At 41.3% G+C, this 21,896-nt stretch overlaps 1 protein-coding gene across 5 annotated transcripts in view; it reads right to left on the minus strand.

The window, feature by feature from the left end:
- DOCK7 (dedicator of cytokinesis 7) overlaps positions 1-21,015 on the minus strand; it is a 203,869-nt gene extending 182,854 nt beyond the window's left edge. For 3 of the 5 annotated variants that reach the window (XM_070486407.1, XM_044749191.2, XM_070486409.1), the window contains exons 1-2: positions 20,459-20,591; positions 3,669-3,774 (exon numbers count right to left, since the gene is read on the minus strand). In XM_070486407.1, the coding sequence (XP_070342508.1) occupies positions 3,669-3,774; positions 20,459-20,496 (144 nt within the window). In that variant the 5' untranslated portion in view covers positions 20,497-20,591. Of the gene's footprint in view, positions 1-3,668; positions 3,775-20,396 lie in introns of all 5 variants that reach the window. The other 2 variants (XM_044749192.2, XM_044749193.2) reach the window with 2 other exon arrangements.
- Between the last annotated feature and the right edge of the window lie 881 nt (positions 21,016-21,896).

Consider the following 21,896-nt stretch of genomic DNA (forward strand, 5'->3'; position numbering starts at 1 on the left):
TTCTAGGTATAAACCCCCAAATTGAAAACAGACTCAAACAGATACTTCTACACTCATTTTCATAGTAGCATTATTACCAACAGGCAAAAGATGGAAACAACCCCACGTCCACCTACAGATGAATGAATAAACAAAACATAGTATATACATACAATGGCATATTATTGAGCCTTAAAAAAGAATGAAATTTTAACACACGTCACAACATGGATGAACCTGGAAGACACTATGCTGAATAAAATAAGCCAGATACAAAAAGACAAATATTGTACAATTACACTTATATGAGGTACACAGAATAAACAAATTCTTAGAGACAGAAAATAGAACAGAGGCTACCAGGAAGTGGGAGGACAGGGGAATACGCAGGTACTGTTTAATCAGTACAGGGATTCAGTTTGGGATAATGAAAAAGTTCTAGAAATGGATAGTGATGGTGGATAGTGGTGACGGTACACAATATTGTGAATGTACTTAATGCCACTGAATTGCACACTTGGAAATGGTTAAGATGGGGGCCAGCCCTGTGGCCAAGTGGTTAGTTCGCACCCTCCACTTCAGTGGCCCAGGGTTTCGCCAGTTTGGATCCTGGGCACAGACATGGCACTGCTCATCAGGCCATGCTGCGGTGGTGTCCCACATGCCACAACTAGAAGGACCCACAACTAAAATATACAACTATGTACTGGGGGGATTTGGGGAGAAAAGGCAGAAAAAAAAAATTAAAAAAAAAGACACCTGCCTGGGTTAATCTTGGGATGTAGTGATGAGCTGCTTCCAATTATAAATTACTTTGCAAAACTCCAAAGAAAGATTCTTTATTTACTGACCCAAGGGAGGTGATTGCAACATGATTTCATAAAAGACAGTGGCTGGGCCCTAAGCAAGGTTAAAGCAATAGTGAAGCACAACACAATCTCTCGTAGGCAACATACCACGTCATCTTACTTCAGCAACCACACCACACTGGAATTCTGGCTGACATGTTTACTGTTAGTTTAGTTAGTTCAGTCTTTCAATCCTTTCTGGTGTGCTGTCAAAAACTCTGGTATGTGATTAGTGGTTGTTTTGCGCTGGGGGCAAGGGGGCTAAAAGGGTGATGGCTAGAGTTTCTTTTTGATGAAAATGTTCTAAACTGACTTGATAGTTGCACCTACCTGTGAATATATTAAATCCAGTGAACTGAAAATTAAATGGGTAAATTGTATCGTATGTGAATTAAACTTCAAGATGTTAAAAAAAAAGTTAAACCAAAATCTAATCAGTTACAGGAAACAGAAGACAGAGAAACAAGTCTAAAAGAAAGAAATTTCAAAACAGTTGAACCAGAATCTACTCAATTACAGGAAATACAGGAGACAGAGAAACAAGCCTACAAGGAAGCAAACATAAAATCCAAAAGGCAAGAAATAATGTAAGACAACTAATCCAGTTTCCTCAACAAGTCAATGGCATAAAAACAAAGTTAAGTTGGGGGAGGGAGAAACTGCTTTAGTTTTTTTGCTGTTTTTTTAGCTCACATGATCCATCTGTGGATTTTGTTTGAATCCCAATTTGAATAAACCAACTAAAAAATATATTTATAAGATAATCAAGGAAATTTAACAAGCATTGAATATTAGAAGATAACAAGGAATTACTGTTAATTTTTTAAGTTTGTTAACAGTATTGTGATTAAAGTAAAGTGTCAACGTTTATATTAGTCTTTCTACTTCTGTGTATGTTGGAAGATTCTCTCAATTTAAAAAGCACTATTTCAGAGAAAATACAAGAATAAAAATTGAAGTCAACAAGCTGTGACAACCCTTTGACGGAATTTTATTGCAAAGAAGAGCAAAGAAACACTGGAAGTTGAAGACTGGTGGAAAAGTGGGGCAAAATAGCAGGATTTTTTTAAGTGGGAGAATTAATAACATATCTGTACACTGATGAGAATGATCCAGTAAATAGAGAGGAAAAAAATAATGATACAAAAGAAAGGGGAGAATTACCAAAGTACTGTGCTTGAGTAACTGAGAAGTTGGGATTAGCTAATCCCTCCACTTATTCGATAGTGGTTCGTCCATAGCAACTGATAAACAGGCAGACTATACGGGTACAGATGATAACAGTGAATACATATGGTGGTAGGAGTGTGTGGAAGTTCTCTTCTGACTGCTTCAATTTACTCAGTGAAATAGGAAGGCAAGTCATGCGAAGAGTGAAAATGGGGAATTAGAGCAATTAGGGGTTTCAGGAAAGAGCAGTAGCCATGAAATAAGTCAGCTAAAATAGTGGGAGAATGAATGGAGCAGGAAAATATAATGTGTGCCTGGCAATATTAAAGCCTTCATGAGTTAGTGGTCACAAATTTAAAGCCAGACCAGTCAACGGGATTATGTGTTTTTCTCTAGCCACACTCAGCTGCCCAAGCACAGGCATGAAGTAAGCAAAGAGTTGGATTTAAACAGCACCGAGTTTGTACCAAGGGGTACAACGACATGAGAGGAAGTTAAGGAAGTCAAGGGTATATGGAAGAAAGTAACTATAATGATCAACAAATAATTTAAGTTTCATAAGGAAAGAAAAGAGAACATCAAGGGGTAAGGGACAGGAAAAAGTTACAGGATCATGGATTCTAGGTCCTGGTGGGATTGAAGGACAGCTGGAGTCAGGCCACCAGAACAACAGAACAAAAAAGACAAGAGATGGTGGTCAGAATGTAGGAAGCCTAAAACTGAGATTACAGAGGGGTTACAGTTATTCCTAATGACTAAATCAAGGGTATGACTATGGAAATGAAGAGCTGAGGTGCAGTTCAGGGTGCAGGACATCAGTAGAGGAGTTCAGAACACTCAGAAGGGATTATAAGGGTCATCTCCATTTACACTGAAATCAGCCAGAAATCCACATATTCTAAAATTTGTCCAATCAGCATGTTATTGTGATTAAAAGTAAACTCCATATTTTAAAATTTAATAATATAAACATTATAAACATGTCATTACAAGCCAATCAAACTGTTATGCTCTGGCATACCAAGTTTGTTTAATAACTGGTACCCTTTCATAGCCAAATGGAAAGTCTTAATATATATATATAATATATAACTTAATATATATATAAGTAATATATATTACCGTTTTATTTTTTGACAAATGGCAGTATATTTTTAATTCATATTCCTACTACAACTAATAAATATCAATGTTTTAATCAAAGCTGATTATCCTCATGTCAGCTTCTTTAATAAGAAAACATGTATTTACGTCTCTGATACAGTACCTGGATTAAAGCAGTGATTCAATAATTATACATTCCTTTCTATTAAAGAGCTCAGATATTACTACAAATCCACATAAATATTTAATTTACTTCAGCATCTATTTCTAGAATGGATTTCGAAATTTTCATGTAATGAATCAGCTTGGGTCTGGGAAGTTCTAATAAAATTCCAGAGTTGATAAAATCCTGAACGTAAAGTTTCAAAGGTGACTAGCAAATCAATACTTCTCTAACACCTCCTAACACTCTCCCCTACTCAAATTTCAGGAAAGAGTGAGGGAGGAACAAATAAGGTTATGAGACTAGCAATGGAACCCAATCTACTGGCTCTTATGTTTCCACTAGTTTTTCACGGCCGAGTCAGTAATACCAGTTAAGTATCATGTTTTAAATATGTGACTTACTGCGGTATGATGGGATATATTGCCAACAATGTTGAGGTTTTTGAGCAGTTGGGGAGAACCACTGTATTGTCCAGAGATCTGCTTCCTAACTTCAGCAGCCACAGTTCTATAACAAAGAAAGCAAATACATTACTTTTAAAAAGAAAACAACATAGTTTAAAATGGAAGGAAGCTAAGTATATTAAAGATTCATTTAAAAGAATAAGAAGGTCTCAGCATATCAAGAAAGTTATAAATTCATAGGATATTTCAGTAAATACTGCTTATAATTACACTAAAACATCTTTATAATGCTGACGTAGGGCGCAAGAGTGACAGCCAACCTACATAATGTTTTTTTTGTATATGGCATTTCGGGGAACATACTGTGGCTTATGATAGCACTGGAGGCTACAATAAGATGTATATTAAAACGTATATATTTTAAGGATACAAAATCAATTCCAAAATACTTTACAATCAATGTATGATAAGAATTAGGAGCACAAAAACTTTTTTCCTTTTTAATATTACTAGCTCCTCATTCATGCCCCAGAAAACTATTCCCTATTTTTACTTGAGTAATAAAAAATTACCTTATACTCTGGTATTAATGGTTTTCCATAAGCTGACCATAGGTGCCTTTCCAGCCTTACATATACCTCCCCAAATTCTTGTCAATGAATATAAACTGCTTCCTAGAAACGTTTCTCTCATATCCACAAATTCAAATCTTAACTGGTTTTAAGGGTAAAACACAAATGCCAAGGACTCCACACAAACTTCTTGGCTCACCACAACTAAAAATCATATCACCTTCTTTCAAATTCTTAGAGCATTTGTCATAACCTAATGTGCATTTCCTCCTTCCTAGTTATTTTTTCCACATCTCATGTATGTTCTATATAAACAAAGGCAGCAGTTTCATTCATCCTTGTTTTCCCTAAAATATTTAGCATGTGGCACTCAAAACAGGTTAATGTTTAGCCCAATGAAATATAAGAACTACTGAACTTAAAAACAAATGAAGTAAACCACAAAGACATTACTATAACATAACTTGACAGATAAGTCTTTATTTGAATCAGGATTAGAGTTTAGAAGTTCCACCATTTCCAGCTGGTTGCTGACCCTTTGGGGGCATAACCGTATTCCAAATTTCTTTTTTTTCCCCTGAAGACTTGCCCTGAGCTAAGATCTGTTGCCAATCTTCCTCTTTTTGCTTGAGGAAGATTCACCCCGAGCTAAAATCTGTGCCAATCTTCCTCTGTTTCGTATGTGGGTCGCCACCACAGCATGGCCACCGATGAGTGGCATAGGTCCACACCCAGGAACCGAATTCAGGCCACTGAAACAGAGAGCACCAAACTTAACCACTTGGCCATGGGGCCAGCCCCTCAAATTTCTTAAATAGCATTTCTATGACAAAAATATTTTAGAAATTCAAATGACTTTATAGCTCATTAATCTCTATACTCCTTAGATTCCATAAAACCACAAGCCAAAATATTCAGTGAGTCCAAAATCCAGTAAGTAAATAACTTCCTCACATTAGTAATATTTTCAAGTAGAAAACGTAACTTAAGAACACAAAATAAAGACCACTATTCACAGATTTGGGACAAGTATTTCCTGATGTCAATATCAACTGGCCACTTCCCTATTTTATAAAACTTGCCTCTGTTCTTTCACTATTTTCCCAAAAATAAACCCTAATTTCTTCCTATCATTCCATTGCACATAAAGTGAGACAGTTCTAATGGCCTGGTTTCTAGGCCAGCTTAATGATACTTTTGTTTTGGGGTGTTCTCAAGCTAATGGCTGAATTCAGAGTCTTGAACATTTTGGTTCCCATTCATATTTCCAACTGAATTTCTAGGCACTCTCATTTTCCAAAAATCATCCAGATTTACAATATAATCTTTTCCCCTCCTTCCTCTCTTCTATACCTCCTTTTTTTCATATTCAATCATTCTACATACATTTATTGAGCATTGTTACGACCCAACCACTCAATTAGAAATTTCTAATACAAAAGTAAGAGTTATTCTTTAAGATTCAAGATACTGAATTAGCTCAACATTTTTTTACGGGTGATCATTTAGATCAAACTTGCGTTTCTTAAAAGGCTAACTCATTACTCATAATTACCAAAACTTGGAAGTAATATTCAAACTGGTACAACCACATGATGGAATATTATTCATCAATAAAAAGTAATGTGCTATCAAGGCAGAAAAGGACATGGAAGAACCTTAAAAGAATATTGCTAAGTAAAAGAAACCAATCTGAAAAAGCTACATACTGTATGATTCCAACTATATTACAGTCTGAAAAAGGCAAACTATGGAGACAATAAAAAGACAGTGGTTGCCAGGGATTGGAGTGGGCAGGAGAAGGAAGGGATGAATAAACAGTGCACAGGGGATTTTTAGGGCATTGAAACCATTCTGTATGATACTATAATGGTGGATACATGTCATTATCCATTTGTCAAAACCCATAGAATGTACAACACAAAGAGTAAACCTAACGTAATCCATGGACTTCAGTTAATAATAATGTATCAATACTGGCTCATCAATTCTAAACAAACCTACCACAATAATGCAGGATATTAATAATAGGGGAACCTTGGTGAGGGAGCATATATGGGAACTCTGTACTTTCCACTCATTTCTCTGTAAACCTAAAACTGCTCCCCCAAAAAAGTCTTTTAATTAAAAAAAAATAAGTAAATAAACAAGGCTAACTCAAAGCAGACAAGGGAGAAGAAAAGAGAGTGAAGAAAACAGAGGTTAGAGATGAAAGCTAGAGAGAGAATGAAATCTTTGAAGGAGAATATAGATTGAAGAGAGAGCAAAGGGCAAACTCTGTAAAGCCTCTAGATGTGAAAAGACAAGCACATTCATTTCAGTTTGGGACTCCCGTTAGGCCTTTTAATGAAGCCTAGATATTGTGAGCATTCATTATTATGTTTAGTTTAAAGGCTTTACAATCTCCTGATTCTTTTCTCAAGACTGAGATGAGAATATGAAAAAGCCTTTAAAAAGAGAGAGAGACATAGAACAAATATCCTCAGTACTATTCAATTCAGTCTACCAACCTCAACACTACGTCTGTGTTTCTGGGGCTAACTCATGAGTAATATGAATCATAAACTGCTGTATTTCATCAAATTCAAGATGTCATTAATTGTTAAGATGTGTCATTACTTGTATAGCTAAGAAAGAAAAACCTTGCCAATTAACCATCACACCATCAATTAATTGGAAGACAAACCCTGATTTCAGAAGATATTAAAAAGTGAAACTCAAAATAAGTGAAATACGATTACTTCAAAAATAGACAACCTTTTAATAACAGAGACATAAAAAATAATCCCCATGTTACAAATATTTGTCTTATTTCTACATGACATAATTTCCCCAAAAATGAAAATCAGTAATAATTTGGAAATAAGAACCATTTCAAAACTGAGCTATAATAGCAATCAATAAAACTGTCTGCAACCCAGACAAAGGATGTATTTACACTGAGACTTTCTTTATGAAAAGATTTCATGGAACGGTGGTGAGGAAATCTCCCCAAATAAAAAACAATATCCTTAACTAAACTATGGTCCAAAGTATACAAGACAGGAAATGTGATGAATAAATATAGCTCCTGATATCAGTTAAAAATCTTTTATCATAGATTAGTTTTTCCAATAACAGTTTTTCCTACTCCTAGTGATAGCTCATATACTAAAGCAATACACTCAAGTCTTCTTTACTTATAATAAGCTATTAATATTAACTGCAAAGTGGAAAGAGCAGGTCAAAAATTCCAGTTAGTTATGCTCCTAAATTATAAGAGAATACCTTCTTCCTTTCCCAAAAGAACATGATCCAATATTTGACCTAAAATCAGACAAAAACCTGAAGACAGGTCATTCTATAAGTCAAGTCTCTTCAACAAATCAAAGTGATAAATAAATAAATAAAGGCAGTGGGCTAAGTTTTACCACAAAAAAGATAAGACTAAAAAATAAAGTCTATTTAAAAGTGGAAAAAAAGACTTAAGAGATATAACCAAATGCAACATGTTTTTTGTTTTATTTATTTATTTATTTATTTGAGGAAGATTAGCCCTGAGCTAACATCTGTTGCCAATCCTCTTCTTTTTTGCTGAGGGAGACTGGCCCTGAGCTAACATCCATGCCCATCTTCCTCTACTTAATATGTGGGACGCCTGCCACAGCATGGCTTGCCAAGCAGTGCCACGTCTGCACCCAGGATGGCAACCTGCACACCCCAGGCCGCCTAAGCGGAAAATGCGAACCCAACTGTTGCGCAACCAGGCCGGCCCCAACACATGGTTCTTAACTGGATCCCGATTTGAACAAACCAGCTATAAAAGACATTTCTGGGAATAATGAGAAATGTGAACATGGACAAAGTATCACATACTCAAGAATTACTCTTTTTTTTGCAGTGTGTGAAAACAGTATTATAGTAATGAAGGAAAACATCCTTACATTTTAGAGATGCAAATAATGTCTGTAAGTTAGCTTAAAATTCCTCATTTGGGAGCCAGCCCCGTGGACGAGTGGTTAAGTTCGCATGCTCCACTTCTGTGGCCCAGGGTTTCACCAGTTTGGATCCCTGGCGCGGACATGGCACTGTTCGTCAGGCCATGCTGGGGTGGTGTCCCACATAGCACAACCAGAAGCACTCACAACTAGAATATACAGCTGTGTACTGAGGGGCTTTGGGGAGAAAAAGAAGAAGAAGAAAAAAGAAAAGACTGGCAACAGATGTTAGCTCAGGTGCCAATCTTAAAAAAAAAACAGCTCACTTTCAGTTATTATTCATCTGCCTTGGCAGGGGACAACTAGCAAATTAAATATGGAGTACAGATGGGGCAAACACCCTTCACAAGGTGTATCACATCCTCCATAAAGCCTTGCTTGCTTATTTCTGTTCTGTTTCACTCGGATTAGACACTCCTCTGTGCTTTCAAAGCACTCTGTGTTTATTCCTACACATTCAAGGAAATGGAGTTTCCAGGAGGCTAATTCAGATAGGCACAGACTAGCCAGACTGCTTTCTACCGTGGAACAAGAAAAATCTGGCCTTGCTGACACAGAGTTTGCAGCGGTAAGAAAGCCCAATGTCTACAAACATTCTCTTTGATAGAAGCAGATAAACCGCAAAGTAGGTTTTTCTAGAATAGTAGTAACGCAACCCTCAAATACAAAAGTATGGTGGGGAAAAAAGGTACAGCGAAATATGAAGAATTTGGCTTCTCCAGCCTGACACACTCTCACTATTCAGGGGCAACTCTGCAACCTCCTGAGGAATTAGGGAGGACAAGGAAACTTCACTTTCGAATGCAGTATGCTATGCTGTCTCTTATTTTGTACAAATGTCTCAAAGCAGATTAATTTCTGCCATTACAGAAAATCTATATTCTTTAACTGTGTGGTGGCACTTTTCTATTAAGAACTATCTCAACGTGATAACTTAGAGCATCTATTAAATTGTTTTGAAATCCTTTTACCTATCTCCTTGCAAGGAACTAAGCAATTAAAACTTCATCTTATTTACCTTTGAACCTTCTAGCAGAGTGCCTAATTCCTTCTGGATGCTTAATAAACGTTTACAAAACTGAAGTGAAAAAATGGGACTATGTGGAGAGAAATTCATAGTTCCTGCCCTAAAAAAGTAGTTCAATAAGAATGCTAGAAAGGGGGGCCCAGCCCTGTGGTGTGGTGGTTAAATTTAGTGCACTTGGCTTCAGCAGCCTGGGTTCACAGGTTTGGATCCCGGGCACGGACCTACACCACTCAGTAGCCACGCTGTGGTGGCAATCCACCTATAAAGTAGAGGAAGACTGGCACAGATGTTAGCTCAGGGCAAATCTTCTTCAGCCACAAAGAAAAACAAAACAAAACAAGAATGCCAGAATGGAGCTATTGATGTAAGCTTCTTGAGGGCAGGGACCACAGCTTATTAATCTTTAACTCCTCAATGTCTAAGACAATGGAGAGAGAAAGAGAAGCAGAGACAGGTGCAAGAGTGGAGAGAGAGAAAAGAGGTGAGGAGTAAGAATCAATTTAGAGACAACCTAGTGTGTGAACTTTCCAAATGCCTTTCAGAGTAAACTAATCCGTAAGTATTATTGGCTTCTAACTGATTGGAAAGTAAACCTTTTTATCTATTACTGTCAAATAGATAAATATTTGCTGGGGGAAAAAAACTGAATCCTCAGAAGAGCTGTAAAGGTATAAGCTTTTCTTTAAGAGTCTAGCTGACATCATTATTATCCCACTTGTTAACTAGTAAGGTAAAAAACCACTACTGAAACAAAATGCTCTCCTAGTCTATGTGAAACTCGTTTTTTTTAATCAATTTTTTAATAAGAGATATAACATGTTTACTTATCTCAAAGCAGTCTCTATTATGTCTTCAGGATATCCTCAAAGGCCTAGTTCCAGAACTACTTTCAAGCTCTTCAATGATGTAAGGAAAGTGACTGTGAGAAGAAGAGGAAATAAGATTTTCCAATATGGAGAAAAGATGAGGACAACTTGATAAAGAAAGACACTTTTTTAAAAATTAAATAAAAGGAATAGGTAGATGGCATTAAAAAATTCAAACTTTAGGGGCCTGCCCAATGGCATAGTGATTAAGTTTTTTTTTTTTTTAAGATTTTATTTTTTCCTTTTTCTCCCCAAAGCCCCCTGGTACATAGTTGTGTATTCTTCGTTGTGGGTTCTTCTAGTTGTGGCATGTGCGACGCCGCCTCAGCGTGGTCTGATGAGCAGTGCCATGTCCGCGCCCAGGATTCGAACCAACGAAACACCGGGCCGCCTGCAACAGAGCGCGCGAACTTAACCGCTTGGCCACGGGGCCAGCCCCCATAGTGATTAAGTTTTGCAAACTCTGCTTTGGCAGCCTGAGGTTCACAGGTTCAGATCCCAGGCACAGACCCATACACCACACATCAAGCCATGCTGTGGCGGCATCCCATATAGAAAACAGAGGAAGATTGGCACAGATGTTAGCTCAGGGACACTCCCTCACCAAAAAAAAAAATCCAAACTTCACCAAGGGGTAAAAAGAAAAGGTACAGCTCTCTACCATCTCCAACCCCCAGTCCTATTCCCCAAATGTAACCACAAATTTCTTAGGTATCCTTCAATAAAAAGATGTGTATATATCAGCATGTATATAAGAAATCCTTATTTTTTAATGTCCATGTAACATCATACGATAACCTTTTCTTGATACCTTATACATTTATATTCTTGACATATTATACACTTAACATTATCTTGGGAATCTTTATCAGCACATAAATTAATAATTATTATAAATACTCTAGCAATATTTATCAAACACTTACAATGTGCCAGATACTGTGTAAAGTGTTACATTTGTTATACCTCATTTAATCTTCAGAAAAACCCCATGAAGTAGACACTATACTAGGGATCTTGAAATTTCAAAAGGTTAAGGTCACATGACTAATAAGGAATAGCACCCATATCTGAACTTAGAGCCCCCACTCTTTATCTACTGCTCTCCTTTTATCTGCTTTAGAGTTGATGATATGGATAAACTGGAACATATTTAACCAGTCTATATGAGTAGACATTTAGGCTATTTCTAGTTTTTGCAAACATCGTCATGGGAATGTAAGCTCTGTGAGAGATTTTTGTCTAAATCAAGAATTATAGGTGATTTTTATTTTCTCTTTTGGGTCTTCTGTATTTCCAAATTTTCTGCAGCATCAGAATATATTATTTTGTATATTATTTTATATCTTTTATATATACATATTTCATATATAAAATATATTATTTTATAATCAGACAAAACAGCTATTTTTAGATAAACTTCAGAAATAAAGTAACTTTTCCAAACTTATGAAAAGTAGAGGCAGGGTTTGAACTCAGCTACATAAAGCTCCTAAGGCCTCTTTCCATGGAAGGAAGTTTCCAAAAGTAAATGATTCTAGCTATAGTTCATATTAATGATTTCTCTATTCTCCAAAACCTAGCCTATGAGGTCAAAGACATCCAGCAAAAATGGTATACTAACGTATTACTAGGAACCCTATAACAACTTATCACAACTGTTATGATCTGTTTCCTATCTTTCATGGATGGCTAAATAAAACTCCCATCTGAAGCACTGTTGCTTGTAAGTTAGCTTCCGTTACATTCTTGAGGGATTTAGGTCCAGAATGGACCAGTCACCACCAAAGGCCCAAGAAAACAAAAACACATACAGGCTGATCTGTAAAAGCAAAGTCCTTCTTATTAACACACTTAACACTTAGTACATAGCTCCTTGTAGGGACGATAAAAAAAAAAAACGTCGGATGACTCATGTATCCCATCTGACACTATTTTGGGATAACATCTAGGTCTAAGATTTGGAAAGCACTGTAATAAAGAGACTTCGATGTCTCTAACACTCTGATCTACAGCATTTCACTGTCTCAATTTCCTCAACTAAAACATGGTGATAATATTGCTCCCTACTTCATGGAACATATTAAATTGTAACAATAGAAAAAAAGAATTCAAAATTTTAGCATTTGGAAAAATTAACACTGATCTGAAATTGGTAACCAAAAAGAAAACTGGAAGGGGAGAAAACCTCTACTGTAAAAAGTCAATGCCCTCAAAAGAAGATAAATTTATCTTCAATTCCACCCTACTTCATAAAAATAAAGGCAGAATCTCCTTACTCACAAACATAGAAATTATATCCTCGTGTAAACTACACCAGTAGTTGCTAAATCCTGTTCATCCTAACTCTTAAATACTTCTCAAATCTTTGTCCCCTCCTTCCCTTTCCTACAGCATCTGCCTACAAATAACATCATACTTAACAGTGAAAGTCTGAACACTTTCCTCCTTAGATTGGGAAGAAAGCAAGGACGTCTGTTCTCACCACTTCTACTCAACACCGTATTGGAGGTATATACTTGTATTTAAATAATTATAGTGATGATGAATAACTTTAAAATGATAATTTTAAAGAAATCAGTTCTTTTGATGTGACCAGCACTCTCACCCGCCTTCTTATGGTTAGAAACCCCCTCTTTTTGGTAAGGCATTCATTCCTTGAGATTGGGTGGTGGTGACACCATCATAATTTTTCCTCTAAGCCATAGAGAAGGACACGTGACCCAGGACTGGGTAGACTTCTCTACATCCCTGAACACAGTAATGTAACCCAAGCCAGACCAATAATTGAGTTCCTGGGTCTTCTCTGCCAGAAGTAAACTGGTAGGATCTGAGCCTGGGGCTGTCAGCGCTCACTGCAATCATTCAGTGGAAAATCTACCCAAGACATGAAGTAAGAGGTCTGCTGACATCATCTGTATACCTGGACCTGATGTACTCAGTTACATGAGTCAACACTGTTTTGTGTGTGCAAATTAATCTGATTTGAGTTTCTGTCATTTGCAACCAAAAGATTTCCTCTGTAAAAAGCCACTGAAAACATAGTGAGACATCTAGAGTGGTTGCCAAAGGGATCCAAATACTGCAACCCACAAGTGAAGGGGAGTTAACTCTCTGAGTGCACTGAATTGACTAAAGGAAAAGAGGACGCAGGAGAAAAGCAGGTAGATAAATTTCCTTTTCTTCCAGACTTCCATCTACTGATCTGAGGAACTATTCCTCTGTCCAAAGATAGCCTGTGTGGCCAAGCAAGCACACCTTCCAAACAATCTCTCTCCAGCACTTTGTGAAGCAGTGGCCAACGAGATGAGGTATCACTTTACACTGTTTCCCATCCTTCTCGGCCTCACTTCCCTTTTCTCTTTTGATGCCCTGGGATTATGCCTCCCAGATAAAGCCTCAACTCTTAATTTTTGTCTCAGTCTCTGTTTTCTAGAGAAACCAGACTTAAAGAGTATCTACAAAAAAACCTACAAAACTATTAGGCTTAATATTAAATAAAATATAGAAAGCTTTCCCTTTGAGATAATAAAAAAAACGAGAGGATGCTCAAGATTAATACAATGTTGAACAGAAATGGTAATAATCTGCACAGTAATGCAAGGTAATATTCTGCAGAGCAAGACAAAAAAAAATCAGTTATAAGATTTGGATAGGAAGAAACAAAAATTCATGATTTCCAGATGAAATGTTGTCTACATAGAAAATACAAAGGAATTCACCGATACATTTTTAGAATTAACAAGAGTTTAGCAGGGTATATATAGAGCTGGATACAAAATCATTATACACCTAGGAATAAATCTAACAAAAGATATGCAATAATCTTACAGAGAAAATTATAAAATTTCTTTGTACAATATAAAGACCTAAATAAATGGAGAGCTACACCATGATCGTCAATTGGAAATTCAATAACATAAGGATGTCATTTTTCCCCCAAATTGATGTATAGATTCAATGCAATCCCAATCAAATTCTGATAGGATTTGGGGGTTTTTTTGTTTGTTTTTAAACTATTTTTTTCTTTTTTTTTTTTGGTCAGGAAGATTGTCCCTGAGCTAACATCTGTGCCAATCTTCCTCTATTTTGTATGTGGGATGCCACCACAGCGTGGCTTGATGAGTGGTGTGTAGGTGCGTGCCTGGGATCTGAACCTGCAAACCCCAGGTCACCGAAGCAGGATGCGCAAACTTAACCTCTACCCCACCAGCCGGCACCTCCTGTTTTAGAGTCTACCAAAAAAAAATCAAAAGAGCCAGCCTGGTGGTGTGGTGGGTAAGTTTATGTGTTCCGCTTTGGCGGCCCGGGGTTCACAGGTTCAAATCCCGGGCACGGATCTAGCACTGTTTGTCAAACCATGTTGTGGCAGCATCCCACATAAAACAGAGGAAGACTGCCGCAGATGTTAGCTCAGCAACAATCTTGCTCAAGCAAAAGAAGAAGATGATTGGCAACAGATGCTAGCTCAGGGCCAATCTCCCTCACCAAAAAAAAAAAAAAAAAAGACTGATAAATCGCATTAAAACTGAAAACTTAGTTTTCAAAAGACTCCATAAAAAGGATTAAAACTACATGGTGGGAAAAAATATTTGCAACACAAATAATCAATAAATGACTAACACACTGAATGGATATAAAGTACTCACACAAACCAGTAAGAAAGAATCCAAATGGAAAAAACAAGGGGGAGGGCAAGGACTTAAATCGGCAATTTACAAAAGAGTAAATTCAAACAGTCAATAAACATACAAAACTGGGCTCAATCTCATTAGTAATCAAGAAAATAGAAAGCAAGACTTTTTTTTTCAGATTGGCACCTGAGCTAACAACTGTTACCAATCTTTTTTTTTCTACTTTTTCTCCCCAAATCCCCCCAGTACATAGTTGTATATTTTAGTTGTAGGTCCCTCTAGTTGTGGCATGTGGTACGCCGCCTCAGCGTGGCCTGATGAGCGGTGCCATGTCCACGCCCAGGATCCCAACAAGCGAAACCCCGGGCCGCTGAAGCCGAGTGCGTGAACTTAAGCACTCCGCCACGGGGCCGGCCCCCAAAGTAAGACTTTATAAGAAGACAGCATCAGGCATCCACCAGATTGGCAAAAATGAAAAAGTTGGCAATACCAAAGGACGGAAACTCTGTAAAGCAACACTGCTGTGGGAGTGTAAATTTCTACAGCTATCTTGGAAAACCGTTTGGCATCACCTAAAAAACTTGTTAACAAATAAAACTGCTATGAAGAGCAATAAAATACCTAAGACTCAACTCCACACCTGAGTATACCCCAGGGAAACTCATGCGCACGTGTACCAGAAAATATGCATAGGAATATTCATAGGAACACTGTTTTTACAGTCAAAAACTGGAAACAACCCAAATGTCCATCTGGTGTAGAACGTAAAATTGGGGTATACTTATACAATGAAATAATAAATACAAAGCAATGAAAATGAATGAACATCATGAAGCTCTCAGATATAATTTTGGGCAAAAGAAAGAAAAGCATACAAACATACTGTATGATTCTCTTCAAATGAATTCAAAAACAGAAAAACTAATATTGCTTTGGGATACGTTCATAGGTGGTAAGAATAAAGAAAAACAAGGAAATAGTTATCCCAAAAGTCAAAAGAGTGGATTGGAGGAGTCTGAAGAAAAGGTAAGATTTAGAAAAGAAGAGGAAGGACAGATCAAAAAGAAAAGACAACAGAATAGCCCTAGAGATGGAAATGAGCAAAGCATTTGCAGGCAGGCAGTGCAAACAGCAGACCAACTGGTCCAAAATGTAAGCTAGAAAATAAATTCCCAGAGGAGGACCAGATTAGAGAGGATTTTAAAATGCAAGCAAGAGTTTGGATTTAACACCATAAGAAATCACTATATATTCTGAACAAAAGAATACCATGATAAAAGCTGTGCTTCCCTTACAACCCATCTGAATTAGAGAAGGGAGAGACTAGATCAGCTACGACCATGTCGTGGTCATCTAGAAGTGAGGTAATAAAAGATGCTCCAAGGTGGCACGGTTCCATTCACTCAAACACTTATGTGTCCAGTATACACAGATCCCGTGCTAAGCACTGGAGATAAAAAGACCTAGACCAGCCATCAAAGAGCTCTGAAAAGCAATATAAAACAGGAGGGAGGGTGGGGGGGCAGGCATGAGAAATTTTTTTTTAAAGTAGCTCATGAAATCAGTGATGAAGTAAAGAAAAAAGTCAAAGGTTGCTAATCCTCAAGGGTTCTATAATTCAAGTACACAGAAGGCACCACAGTAAGCACAGCCATACGGCCCAAGGATTGATGAGGAGGAGAACAAGCAGGAAGTGGTTATGATTATACCACATATATGTGAGAAATGGGACTAGAAAAGAAAAAGGAATGATTGGTTGGCAGCTAGAAATGCCAGAAGGTTCAATGGTTCTTTATTTTATGATGAGAAAGGCACAGTAAGTCTTATGGTTTAAGGGAAACATCCATAAAAAGAAACAAATTGAAGATGCTAGAAAGGAAAGGGAAAATTTTGAGATCAAGGTTCTGAGGGAGGTGGCAAGGTATGGGATTCAAAGAACAATAAAACAGGTAAGCTTTAGGGACAAGATACCTTTCAGGCTCAAGAGAAAGATAGTTAATGACATATTGGGGCAGTAGTATGCTGTGGTTAAAATGAAGGACTCATGTTAGATGGTCTCAAACTTTTCAGTAAAAGATGAGGTAGGGAAACAAAGATGGTAAATTCGAGAAATGACATGGAGCAAACCTCAATTCAAGTGAGAATACATTAATTAATAAAAAGTCACCTCTGGACTGTTCTAGTCTCCCAAAAGGTCGGGAAGTTGTATGTGTCCAAAGTGATGAACCAGGCAGCAGTGAAGTAGTTGATACTATGTGGAAAGGATTTACTTTGGTCAAGAGTGAGATAATGAACAGAACAAAGTAGATTTCAGTAGATTCAAAGGCTGGGCCTTTCCAGCTAGAGTTATGAACAGATTCAAGACTAAAAACAACAGAGGTTATAAATAAGCCTATATTCAGGAAATTCTACTCATGTAAGATTTTCCTCAGAAATAAAGACCTGATGGAAGTCTTTCATTAAATTCTGCTTCTTAGGCAGCAAAATGATACCCAGTTAACAAAGGAAAGACTAAGAAGGCAAGGGTAACTTTTGGGATGCTAACAGTGGTACTGTTAGAATATCTGGAACTACCACAGAAAATATTCTGCAAAAAGAAATATAGCTGAATAAAAAAGAGCATAAGATCTGAAATCAGAGGACTAGTGTTTGAGTCCCAATTTAGACAAATAATCTCATACTCTCTAGGCCTCAATGCCTCATCTGGATTACGGGAATGATAATTCTAGTAATAGAGCTGGCCCTGATGGCCTAGCGGTTAAAGTTCGGTGCACTCCGCTTTGGTGGCCTGGGTTCGCTTCAGGACTTATCTGTCAGTAGCCATGCTGTGGTGGCAGCTCACATAGAAGGACTTACAACTAAAATACACAACTATGTACTGGGGCTTTGGGGAGGGAAAAAAACAAATAATAATAAGAATAGTAAATAATAGAATAATAATAGCAGCAGCTAATATTTTTTGAATGCTTGTTATATTTCAGGCACGGTTCTAAGTCTTTTACATGTATTAACTAATTTAAGCCTCATATTAACGCTATGAAGGTTTTTATCCCCGTTTTACTGACGAGGAAACCAAGATAGAGAGATTAGATCAACTGCCCAGAATTACACGGCTATTATATGATATAGGCAGAATTTCAACCTGTGCAATGTGACCTGGAGTCTGTCTTCTTTACTATGTTCTTCTGTTTCTCTGGGTTATGAAGATGAGAATATAGTAAAAAGTGCTTTAAGTATAAACAAATATTCATCATTATTGATGAATATCAAGTGACAGGACAAAATAATCCAAACAAAATCCTAGATCATTAATATACAGTCAACATTCCATAAATTGTACCTATTATATGCTAAGGGGTACTTATAAAGGTTAATAACGCACGTGCCTTGTCCTCAAAAAGTAGGAAGACTAGACAAGAGGCAATACTTGATACGGACAAAATAAACATGCTGCTGTTCCAGGATGAGCTAAGGTAAGTAGTACAATCAGTGATACAAAATAAAGAGCTTTGAGAAATAAATCATCAAATGACAGTCTCAAAAAATAACAGCACTAAATGCAAAGGGTTAGATAATAACTGAGCCAGAACAGATCAGTTTAATTCTTTTTAAAGTTAAGGTTTCTGATCATAAAGCTTTTAAAAAAAATAAAGCTTTAAATAGCAATAGGTTTTTCACAGAGCAACAAATTTCATATATGCACATGATAAAAAGGATTATCACTTCCCAGAGAAGGTCCTAAGCCACATTATAAACACTATAATAAAAAAACAGTTGATACTTACTGGGCACTTATTATGTAAAAAACACTGTTCCAAGCACTTTACAGGTACTGATTTCCTTAATCCTCACAACCACCCTATAAGGTAGACCCTACTGACATCCCCACTTTATAGACAGGAAGCCAGGCAGAAGTGAGGTGAGGTGGGTCTACTCAGCGAGGGGCAGCGCTAGAACGTCAAGCTCAGGCAGCTTGTCTCCAGTTGGTACTACACTTCCTCAAGGAGGAAATTGAGAAGCAGAACAAGAATTTATTCAGAAGTGTTGCTCAGCCATATTTGGTAACAAGGGGGAAAGCACCTTCCATTCACAAAAAGCAGACAACACTTCATCATCTACAGCGGTTCTGTCCTTGGTCTTCCCTCCAAACTAAGTCTGCACGTTCCTCCTGGACTATCTCATCCACTTCTCTGGTTTCCACAATTCGGCTTGCTGCCGACTCGCAAATCCTCGTCTCTAGCCCTGTCTCTGTCTGCACCCCACACCTGCACCAACAACCTAACAGGCATTTCTGTGAAGCTCCGCGAGCACCTCAAAAGCGGCAGGTCCAAACTGCACCAGCATCTCCAGCCCGCCTCAGTCCCACCCGCAGACCCCGTCTCCTTCTGCACCCCCTCACCTCCGAGACTGCCTCCAGCACCACAGGGGGCCCAGGTCACAAAACTGGGGACCAGCCCAGACTGCCCGTCCTCCTGGCCTTCCATATCCAATCAGCTACCAATCGTCGCCTCCCAGGGTCTCCGAGTCCAGCGCCTTACTTAATTTTACAATTTTACAAAGCCACGCTCACTTGAAGGTTGCGTGGGCGTGCAAACTGATTATCTTTCTGCAAACGGTTATCTCTTGGGGGGGTGTCTGTCCTATCTCTCGAGGACACACTCCACGAATGGAGAGCAGACACTGCACCGTTCACAGCTCGCCGTCGCGACACTGCTGTGACACCCATCTTCCAGGCGAGGAACCCAAAACTTAGGAGCCGCTGAGAAGGCCGAGCACGCGCCGCGCCGCCTCCCAAGGAGACGACGAAACGCGTGTCTCAGAGCGCGAATGAAGAAAAAATAAGCACAAAGCTAAAATTACAGAGATGCTAGCTTTAAATCAAAAATGCGCCAAAACGGAGTTCAACTATGGAAGCCCGGGCAGGTAAGGACGGGCCTGTTCGGTAGATCCCAAAATCTCCAAGAACCGTCGGCAAAAGGCCCAGAGCCAGAGAAACACCGTTGTCAAAAAAGGAACACATTTGCCTCCTTTCTGTCTTTTCTTGGCACCTCGTAATTCACAGAAATATGGTCTTTTCAGAGCCAGAAACGTCTCGTGTCTCCTGCAGTCGGAGATCCCACAAAGACGTCCCACCGCCGCGGGGAGCCCCGCCGGAGCTCAGCCTCCAGACCGGGGTGCGGGGAGGGGCAGGCGGCCCCGCGGACGGCCCCACAGCCCCCCTCGGAGCTGGCCCCACAGGCCCTGCCCCACAGCCCCCCGCGGAGCTGGCCCCACAGACCCCCGCGCACCAGCCCCGCGGAACCGGCCCCACAGCCCCGGCCCCAAGCCCCCAGGCACCCGCCCGCTCCGGCCGCACGTCTCCGGGGCGCGGCCGAGGGGCCCGCGCGCTCCTTTTGTGCGGCGGGCGGGGGCGGGCGCCGCGGCCACCGGCCCGGGCGGGGACACAAAGAACGCTGGAGGCGCGGCCCGGCGGCCGACCAGCCCCACGCGCTGCGAGGCGCTGCCGCGGGAGCCCGGGCCGCGCTGAGGCGGGTCCGCGGGCCGAAGGAGAGCCGGCCGGGCCAAGGGAGGGCCGAGAGAGCCGGGTCTGAGGCAGGCGGCCGCCGCCCACCGGGCCGCGGCCCCCGGCGCCCGCGCCGCCACACCCACCCGCCTCGGGCCCGGCCCGCGGCCTGTCCGGCGGCCCGTGGGCCCCGCCGCGCCGCGTCTACCTGCTGATCTTCTGGGCGAAGGCGCGGCGCTCGGCCATGGCTGCTGAGGCGGCGGCGGCGGCGCGTGCTCCGTCCCGCCCGCCGCTCCCTCCCCCGCGGCCGCGGGTCCCGGCCGGCCCGCGCCGCCGTAATGCTCCTGAGAGGCGCGCAGCCAGAAGCCGCACCCCGCCCGCGCGGCCGCGGGAGCCGGGCCTCGGAACGCGCAGAGAGGCCGCGACCCGCGAGGCCGGAAGCGAGGCGCCGCGTGGGCCCGGCCTTCCCGAGGGGAGGGAGGAGGCGGCCGCCTGCGCGCTCAGAGCGGGGGCGCCCTCGGCTCCGGCCGGGCCTCTTGGAGGACGAGGGCTTCGGCGTCCGCGCTCTTCCCGAGCCTCGCTTCCCCTTTGGGATCCCCTTTTCCGTTTTCCTCGCGAAGCGGGCTGGGCACTTGTTCCCCGCCACAGGCGGAGGCCTGGACCCCGGCGCCCGTCCCGCCCCGAGTCCGGGCAGAAAGCCCGCGTCGAACGCCGGGGCCCTGTCCGCGGGGGCGCGGGGCGCGCGCCGGGCTCGGCCCGGGGGGCGGGCTGTGCGGGGACGCGCGCGGCGTCTGCCCAGTGCGGGCCGCGCGGTGTCCCAGGGACGCGACGGTGGCCGGACGGCCTGCTCTCAGGACGCCCGAGTCCGCCGGGAAGAGGAGCCGGCGACTCGGAGAACTGTCCCCGAAGCCCTCCGGGGCCCAGCGTGCTCCGCCCCTGCCGCACCAGGTGACCTTGGGCGAGCCCCTAGGCCTCGACCCTGAGACGGGGGAAACCATTGTCCCCGCGTGAAGGCGTCTTGTGAGGACGCGTGGGGTTAATTCACGTGAGGTCCTCAGAGCGGGGCCTGCACGTGGAGAGCGCCGTGTGCATCAGCGCTGTTGTCACTGTCACTGTTGTTGTCGCAGTCATCCCGCTCCGGAGCGCGTCCTGAGTGTCGATGGTCCCTGAAGCGGTTGTCTGTTCTCATGCCACCAGCCAGATGTTCGTGCCTGCGTCCCGGCTCCCAAACATCTGTGCGCTACTGTCTTAGGGAGCTGGCCGCGTTCTGCTTTGAATGGTTCTTTGTATGCTCGATGCCCCCGCTGCCAAAGTGTCTGAGAAGATGCTGCATGCGCTGTGCAGCTTGCCGGGCACGTGCAGAGCGGGGAGAGGACGCGCGGCCAAGCTGCGGGCGGGGTGGACAGTGGGGACTACTCCAAGCAAGATTGGTGGCCCCACCCCTAGGATGAGCCTGCACTCACAGTCAAGTCCAGTGTGGGCACATCGCCGTGTCCCACGGGAGTCCAATCTCAGGGAGATGGATGGAGCTCCACAAAGAGAGTGAGAGTAGAATTGCTTTGGCTGACCCCCTGCACGCACATGTGCACGCACGTGCATACACACACACACACACACACACACACACTCGAGGCTCAATCCGCCAT

This window comes from Equus asinus, chromosome 16 (genome assembly GCF_041296235.1).
Source record: "Equus asinus isolate D_3611 breed Donkey chromosome 16, EquAss-T2T_v2, whole genome shotgun sequence".
Classification (NCBI taxonomy): Eukaryota; Metazoa; Chordata; class Mammalia; order Perissodactyla; family Equidae; genus Equus; species Equus asinus.